The 8,769-nt window shown below is 48.2% G+C and overlaps 1 protein-coding gene across 3 annotated transcripts in view; it reads left to right on the top strand.

Annotated features, from left to right (window-relative positions):
* The first annotated feature begins 1,671 nt into the window (after positions 1-1,671).
* The window catches only part of L3MBTL2 (l(3)mbt-like 2 (Drosophila)), a 19,075-nt gene continuing 11,977 nt past the window's right edge, over positions 1,672-8,769 (top strand). For 2 of the 3 annotated variants that reach the window (XM_014543837.1, XM_005871370.2), the window contains exons 1-4: positions 1,673-1,797; positions 4,988-5,228; positions 6,823-6,956; positions 8,614-8,737. In XM_014543837.1, coding sequence (XP_014399323.1) covers positions 1,774-1,797; positions 4,988-5,228; positions 6,823-6,956; positions 8,614-8,737 — 523 coding nt within the window. In that variant the 5' untranslated portion in view covers positions 1,673-1,773. Of the gene's footprint in view, positions 1,798-4,987; positions 5,229-6,822; positions 6,957-8,613; positions 8,738-8,769 lie in introns of all 3 variants that reach the window. The other variant, XR_313877.2, reaches the window with a different exon arrangement.

Genomic DNA, 8,769 nt, shown 5'->3' with positions numbered 1-8,769 from the left:
TAATGCCCTGGCTTTGTAGCTCAGTTGGTTAGAGCATGGGCCGGATACAGCATGTTTGTGGGTTTGATCCCCAGTCAGCACACATGCAAGAGTCAACCAATGAATGCATGGAAGGGCAGAGTGGCAAGTTGGTGCTTCTCTCTCTCAAATCAATCAATTAATAAATACATTTAAAAAAATATTTTTTTGCCCTGATCGGTTTGGCTCAGTGGATAGAGCGTCAGCCTGCGGACTGGAGGGTCCCAGGTTCGATTCCGGTCAAGGGGCATATACATTGGTTGCGGGCACATCCCCAGTGGGAGGTGTGCAGGAGGCAGCTGATCGATGTTATATATATATTTTTATTGATTTCAGAGAGGAAGGGAGAGAGAGAGAAAGAGAGATAGAAACATCAATGATGAGAGAGAATCATTGATTGGCTGCCTCCTGCATGCCCCCCACTGGGGATCAAGCCTGCAACCCAGGCATGTGCCCTTGACCGGAATTGAACTTGGGTCAATTCAGTCCACAGGCCAATGCTCAATCCACTGAGCCAAACCGGCCAGGGCAAATAAAATTTTAATGCATTTTTTTATTGATTTAGAGAGAGAGGAAGGGAACGGAATAGAGAGAAACATTGACAAGAGAGAAACATCAATTGGCTGCCTCCCGCATGCTCCCCACCTGGGGTCGAGCCCACAACCCAGGCATGTGCCCTGACCAGGAATCAACCAGTGACCTCTTGGTTCATGGGTCGCACTCAACCACTGAGCCACACTGGCTGGGCAATTTCAAAAAAAAATTTTATTAAAGAAATCTATTTAACACATATTTAGCCTCCACTTACTACATTTAGATTCTCAATTAAATCAGAGCACAGCATAACATAGGGAAAGAATTTGAACTAATTCTTAAACTCCAATCCAGTGTGATCTTGGAAATTGTCTAAACACAAAGATGTTTCCTCATCTTTCAAAGGGTGAGGCGTCCCCGGATTTGAGATGTTTGTGAAGCTCCAGGACAGCACCTGGCACCGGGAGCCTGAAGAAGGTTGTGGGAAATCCGAATGGAATGAGGCAGAGAGCCTCATACTTGAGGTTTTATTCAGGAGAGGGTGATGTAGGGCCAGTGTTGCAGGATTTTAAATATGCGGAACATGTATAGCATTGGGCATAAGAATATTCCCGTTTCTCCCTGAATAGGAAATGAGTTTCTCTGCTAGGCACCCGGTCCTGGAACAGCACCTGACTATCGCGGGTATCAATAACTGACTAATGCAGAATGGGATCTGGGTGACGGGAAGAGGTTGTCTTGCAGTGGTTCTCAACCTTCCTGATGCCGCGACCCTTTAATACAGTTCCTCATGTTGTGGTGGCCCCCAATTTCATTGTTACAAATTGATCATAATTAAAGCATAGTGATTAATCACAAAAACAATATGTGATTATATATGTGTTTTCCGATGGTCTTAGGCGACCCCTGAGAAAGGGTCGTTCGACCCCCAAGTTGAGAATCGCTGTAGAGAAATAAAAAGAACCAGCGCCCGGTGATTTTCAGGTCGCTCTTATAACGCCCCCCCTCCCCCACAAGCACCCCTGGGGGAACTACAAGTCCCACAAGACCCCGCCTCAAGGGGAGGCGGGGCGCAGGCGAGGGCGGCACCGGCTGTTCCTCTTTCTTGAAGCGTGATTGGCTCGCGGCTCTGGAAGGCGACCAATGAGCGCACTCGGGAAAAGCGGCGAGGCCAATATGGCTTCCTGCACCTGGTGACGGTTGTGGGAACTGTTGGGTCTCATGGAGAAGCCGCGCGGCGTTGAGGTGAGTGGGGAGAGGACTTTGGCGGGAGGGAAAGGGAACCCCGAGAGCCCAGCTCGGGGGACGCTACTGCGGGCCTTTCAGCGACGCCTTGCGGTGCTGGGTGGGAGGATGGATAAACAGGCTGAGCAGGGCCAGAGGGGTCGGTGCTGCCTTCTGGTCCGAGGTGGCTGGGGTCGGCGTCTGGCGAGCAGTTCCGGGAGGAACCGCCTCCCTGGCCTCGGGAAGGGGAACTGGGTTGGGGGTCTGAGAGCTCCCGAATCCTCGTCGTCCCTCCTGTCGCGCGGCCCCGTTCTTTAGGGCTTGCGAGGCCTGTCACATCCCGGGTGACGTGACGGGAGATGAAGGCAGAATAAACATTCCGTGTCTAGGCTGCCCACGTGCGCCGTCTCCCGGGACACGCACCACCGTCCTGGTTACTGTTTCGCTTTTACGGTTCTAGTAGCTGCGGCTTCGGTAGCGAGACTCCAGGAAGTTCACGCCGCCGGGAGGCGGAGGAGGCCGGCGCCACGCCCGGCCGGCCCCCAAATCCACCTGTTAGGTCCCCGCTCTGCCGACCTGTGCCCCACTCACTCGTTCATCATTGGCTTCCGGTCACCTTGTGTTTTGTGTGTTGTTTTTGTTTTTGTTTTTGGAGACAAGAAGGGAGAGGGAGAGAAACATCCATCGGCTGCCTCCTGCGCGCCCCCTACTGGGCATTTGGGGATCGACCCCGCACCCCCGGCCGGTGCCCCGACGGAGATCCCAACTGGCCACCTCCCGGGACGACGCCCAGCTAACTCAGCCTCCACGGCCGGGGCCTTGTCACCCTGTATTTGAATTCAGTTTCCTTTCTAGCACATTTGCATGTGTAGTTGGAAATATAAAGTGGAATCGCCCTTGAACCAGGGGGTCACGGTTGGATTCCGGGTCAGGGCACACGCCTGGCTTGGGGGCTCCATCCCCAGTAGGAGGCGTGCAGGAGGCAGCCAGTTGATTCTCTCTCATCACTAATGTTTCTCTCTCTCTTCTCCCTCTCCCTTCCTCTCTCTGAAATCAATTGGGGGAAAAAATATATATATATATACACACATACTTTATTTTTTATTTTATTATTTTTTTTTAAGAATAATAGCTCACACTTTGAGAGCTGTCATTAAGTCCTGGAAACAGATCTAGGCTTTACATATCTCAGTCTTCATAACAGTCTTCTAAAGGAGGCCTGCTTTTCTCTCCGGTGCACTAGTGAAGAAACAGAGAGCGGCAAGGGTGACTGTCTTGCACCAAAGCACACAAAAGTGGCAGAGCCAGGATTCAAACCTGGGCAAATCTGATTTGAAATGCCATGCTTTTAACCAGTAAAAATTGCCAATATTTATTGAATACTTACTATGTGCAGGTCACTGTTCCCAGTGCTTTACATGTATTAATCCTTACCTTTCCCCCAAAGCCTATGAAATAGGTGGTATTGTGCTCATTTACAGATGGGGAAACTGAGACACTGAAAGACTGACTTACTGCAGAGCATACAGCTGGTAAAAACTAGCGATGGGCCCTGGCCAGTGTACTCAGCGATGCAGCGGTTCTCAACCTGTGGGTTGGGACCCCTTTGGCGGTCGAACGACCCTTTCACAGGGGTCGCCTAAGACCATCCTGCATATCAGATATTTACATTACAATTCATAACAGTAGCAACATTACAGTTATGAAGTAGCAACGAAAATAATTTTATGGTTGGGTCACAACATGAGGAACTGTATTTAAAGGGCCAGAAGGTTGAGAACCACTGGATTAGAGCATCACACTGCGAAGGGAAGGGTTGCTCGCTCCCACCCTGCTCGCTCCCACCCGGGTCGGTGGAGGTGTGTGGGGAAGGCAACCAATAGATATGTCTCTCTCACAATGATGTTTCTCTTTCTCCTCCTCCTCCTCCCTCCCTCCCTTCCACACTCTCTCTAAAAAGCAATGGAAAAAATATCCTCAGGTGAGGATTAACAACAACAACAAAACTAGAGATGGTATTTGAGCCCTGACCTAGAGTCCAAATTCTTCACACCTTTTCTACTACACGCCAGGTAGATTCATATACACTATCTCATTTACATCTCACATCCTGTGAGCCAAGTTTTTTATTTATTTTATAGATAGGAAAATTGAGTCCCAGAGGTTAAATGCCTTGCCCCAGAGCCTCAGCTAGTTAGGATCAGAGCTAAGTCCCAAGTTGTGGTACATTCCACTGTGCTATAGCTAGTGTGTCTTCTGCCTTCCAAATCCTTCTTATGGCCGTCTGGGTCCCAAATTAACTTTTCTCTGACTTAAGTTGTTTTTGAGTTGAGGTTATTTTGATGTACATATGCTGAAGGGGGAAGAGTACATTTCTCCTGAGTTCAGTTCCAGGCCACCGCGACAAAGACAGTCGTAATCTTTTTGCTGGTGGAGAGTCTTGCCTTCAGTTTGTGAAAATTGCAACCTCTGTGAAGTGCAATAAAATGAGGTGTGCCTGTACAGGTTTCCCTCAGGATCCGTGGGGGATTGGTTGCAGGAACCCCCACAGACACCGAAATCTGCAGATGCGCAAGTCCCTTATATAAAATATCATAGTATTTGCAAATAACCTATGCACATCCTCCCATATACCTTAAATCATCTCCTGATTACTTATAATACCTAATACAATATAAATGCTATGTAAACAGTTGTTATTCTGTATCACTTAAGGAATAATGAAAATTGTCTTTGTGTGTTCAGTACAGATGCGACCACAGGCCTAACTATATGGTACGTGTCAGCAACACTAACGTTGTGTTGATGTTTTTTACGGGAATGTGGAACCCACGGATATGGAGGGCTGGCTGTATATTTCTCTCCCAGAAAGTCTTCATGAGGCACCTCACTTAGGATATTTCATATCATTGTAGTCTATTGAGTCACGTAAAATACCATCACTTACAAATCCACAGAAGGAGCTTGCTTAATTCCTAAAACATGTTTTTTTCTGTTTTAAGCTGTTCTGTTGAATTGTGCGTGCAAAGTGTATGAACAAGAGTGACGCTTCTGGTGTTCCCAAAGGGGTGTTTGATTCTGCCTGCCATTTTGCCCAAAAATGTTGACTGACCAAAAACTGGAAAGGGAGCAGCTAGCGATCTGCAGCTGCCCTCCCTGTACACGAAGCCAACCAGGATTCCTGCCTGCTTTGTGTCCTTTCTTGCACTAGGAGATTCCTTCTTCAGAACCCATGGAGGAAGAAGAGGAAGATGACGACTTGGAGCTCTTTGGTGGCTATGACAGCTTCCGGGGTTACAACAGCAGTGCGGGCAGCGAGAGCAGCTCCTATCTAGAGGAGTCCAGTGAAGCAGAAAATGAAGAGAGGGAAGCAGGGGAGCTGCCCACCTCCCCCCTGCATTTGCTCAGCCCTGGGACTCCTCGCTCCTTGGACGGCAGTGGTTCCGAGCCAGGTGCCTTCAGAGTGTCCCCGAAGATGGGAGGTTTCAGGAGGCTGTGGCGGAAGAGGGGGGATATAGGCCATGTGGACAGAGTTGTCAGGTGTAAAGGGCTGTTTGGTCTTAAGTATGAGGGATCAGATGTGTAAGGACCTGTGAGAGAGACAGAAGCACCCCAAGTATCCCCAAAGGTCATTTCCCCTGGTGCAGTCTGATTTCAAATTGTGATTTCACTCCTTTCATACAACTGGTTTTATTCAGCACATATTAGGTGCTAGTCATTAACATGGCACCGCTTTTACATTTGTGTGAATAGCTGGTGTATTTTTTAAAAATGTCTTTTTTTTAATTAATTTCAGAGAGGAAGGGAGAAGGGAAAGAGAGATAGAAACATCAATGATGAAAGAGAATCATTGATTGGCTGCCTCCTGCATGCCCCCTACTGGGGATTGAGCCCACAACCCAGGCATGTGCCCTTGACCAGAATCGAACCCAGGACCCTTCAGTCCACATGCCAATGCTCTGTCCACTGAGCCAGGGTAGCTGATGGATTTTTTTAAAAAATATATTTTTATTGATTTCAGAGAGGAAGGGAGAGGGAGAGATAGATAGAAACATCAATGATGAGAGAGAATCACTGATTGGCTGCCTCCTGAGGATTGAGCCCACAACCCATGCATGTGCCCTTGACCGGGTTCGAACCTGGGACCCTTCAGTCCACAGGCTGACGCTCCATCCACTGAGCCAAACCAGCGAGGGCAGCTGGTGGATTTTTAAGCGTGGATGTTGAGAAGGTAGGATACCTAAAGTGTTCTGATTATTATCCAGGAAGCAACAAGAAATAGCTTATGGTTTGGAAATGACAGTGAGGGGAATAGAGAATAAGTGACCCCTGGGTCAGAGGAGTAGGTGGTTGGGCAGATAAGAATCCCCAGGGAGCATATGGAAGCCAGTTGGCTTCAGCGATGTGATGCTTGGACAGCTGCTGGACCCATGTCGGGGTCTCCACATGTCACTGCCTGTGAAGAGCGGCAGGTTAGGCGGTCTGTGAGGACACTCTGTTCCTTGGTGCCCAGACTCTTCAGAACAATTACTTGAGACTCTCTGCCACTTGAATCTTACTTCCTTTCTATTCACCCTGTGCTCTCTGCCTTCGTGTGTCTGTCTCCCTTCTGTCTTCTAGTTGTTCTCTTAGAATCTCAGAACTTTAGGAATAGAAAGACCCGAGAGAGACCATCGAGCCCAGGGTTCTCTAGCTCTGGCTTGGGCATTTTTAAGAGCCCCCAAGTGATTCTAATGTGAAGCCGGGGTTGAAACACTGATCTAGTTCAGTCTCTTTATAGATGAGAAAAAAATAGACTCAGAAGTTAAATGATTTGGGCACTTTTTTCTACTTTTTTCCTCTGCAAACTTTCCAACACATGTTTCTTCGTGGATTTTTCTTAGCCCCACTATTGACACATAGCCAAGGGATGCCAAGCAGCTTATCTTAGGTGAAGTAGATTCAGGATTTACCTGGTTAATGCAGTGCCAGGTTTTGAAGGGCCTATCGTTCTGTTTGATTTGGGGTCACATATCAGGTGAGTCATGTGCTAAGTTCTCTTCCCAGCTGTCTGTGAGATGTGTGGTATCGTGGGTACAAGGGAAGCCTTCTTCTCCAAGACCAAGAGGTTCTGCAGCGTCTCCTGTTCCAGGAGCTACTCCTCCAACTCCAAGAAAGCCAGTATCTTGGCTAGATTACAGGTGAGAGGCAGTCACTTGGGAAGACCCTTCCTGGGGCCCAGGGTGCTGAGACAGGAACAGCCAACTAACTGATGGCAAGGGGCCAAGAGGGCTTGGGAGGACCTTGCCTGTATCCATCCCAGGATGTAAGTTGCCTGGTATTTATTATGATCTCAAACTTTAGGGGGCAGAGGAATCTATTTATGGAGCTTATTAACTTGCAGATTCCTGGAGCTGCATTCACTTCATTCCCCACTCTGGGGAGGTTCAATAAGTTTTAAAAATGCCCTTGGTCTTTGCACCACATTTTTATAAATGTTCTGAAAGGAAGCTGGGGACCAGCCACAGGCTCATCAGCCCAGTGGGTTTAGATGGTTGATGCCTCATCTCTGACTCCATGTCATAGCCACCCAGAAAGTCTTACCAATCTCTAGTTAATTACTGACATTCATAGCAGTTTCAGACATGGAGAGATTCTGATGTGCTGTCCGACCCGTATGCTAACTGGGACGTGTGCTGAAGTCCAGAGGAAGAAGGACTTACTAGGGTGGCTCTGGGCTGAGGCAGCAGAGCGAGGCTGGAAGCTAATCTCAGGTGCAGGCCTTGTGTTGTTTATGGTGACTGGCTGCCGTCCACAACGCCTGTTCTCAAACTTGACTGCATGTTGAGCTCACCTAGAAGGTTTTAAAAATATTGACGCTTGGGTCTTGCTCCCAAAGAGCCTGACTTAATTGGGATGAAGTGTGGCCTGGACACAGGGGCTTCAAAGAGCTCCTCAGGTGAACCTACTGTGCAGGCAGGCTTGGGCCCTGCTCTGATGTGTAGTGAGTCAGGGAGCCAGTTCTGCTCAGTGCTTCCTACACTCGCCCACCTTCACGAGACCATTACTGTTGTTGCCCTCATTTTGTGGATTGTAGTCAAGGCATGGAAAATCCTTCCTGCGTGAGCTGGTAATATTGTGAATAGCTGCAATTTGGAGGTACTTACTAAGGGCTGGCACTCTCAGTGTAACCAGTGATCTCTAAAAAAATAATTTTTAAAAAGTCCTTTTAAAGGGCCAAAAATTTTTAGTAACTTGCTGAAAGGTACACAGATACACTTGATCTTAGCCAAAAGGCCGAGAAGCGATGAAAAGCACACAAGTAAAATTGAGCCAGGATTTGACCCCAGGTCTGTGTGGGTTCTAAACTCACATTTCTACTACACTGATCTCTAGCAAATTCTCTGGGCCTCTGAGCAGTGCTTAGGTTACAAATTACAGAATGGATCGGCGTCTGAGCCCTGATGGAAGCGGAACCTCCATGTATATACAAAATGTCTCCCGGTTCCGTTCACAGATCCCCTGAAGCCCATTCTCTGCCATAAATCTGTAGAAGCGCAGGAGCAAGTAATGGCTGAGAGTTCAAGCCACTAGGAAAAGGTTGCTGGAGGAAGCAAAAGTTTAAAAGATGGGACAGGTGTCCCTCTCTGCCTTACTGCTCAGCCATCTGTCCCGTCCCTCCCCAGTGAACAAGAGTTAAGAAGCCCTTCTCCCATCCTTGCAACCCTTATTGTTATTAGCATCACCTTGATTTACAAATACTAGGAACTGACCCATGTTAAGATTTAAACCTAGGCAGTCTAAGTCTAGAGCTATATTCTTAGCCAATATTTTCCACACATCCTCTCTGCCCTTCAGGGAAAACCACCTACCAAGAAAGCCAAAGTCCTGCACAAAGCAGCCTGGTCTGCCAAAATTGGAGCCTTTCTGCATTCCCAAGGGACGGGACAGCTAGCAGATGGGACACCAACAGGGCAAGACGGTAAGCGGGCAGAGGACTGTGCAGGGAGCTGC

This window comes from Myotis brandtii, unplaced genomic scaffold (assembly GCF_000412655.1).
Source record: "Myotis brandtii unplaced genomic scaffold, ASM41265v1 scaffold339, whole genome shotgun sequence".
Classification (NCBI taxonomy): domain Eukaryota; kingdom Metazoa; phylum Chordata; class Mammalia; order Chiroptera; family Vespertilionidae; genus Myotis; species Myotis brandtii.
Note: the sequence above shows the minus strand (reverse complement) of the source record. Positions and strands in the feature narration are given on the sequence as shown.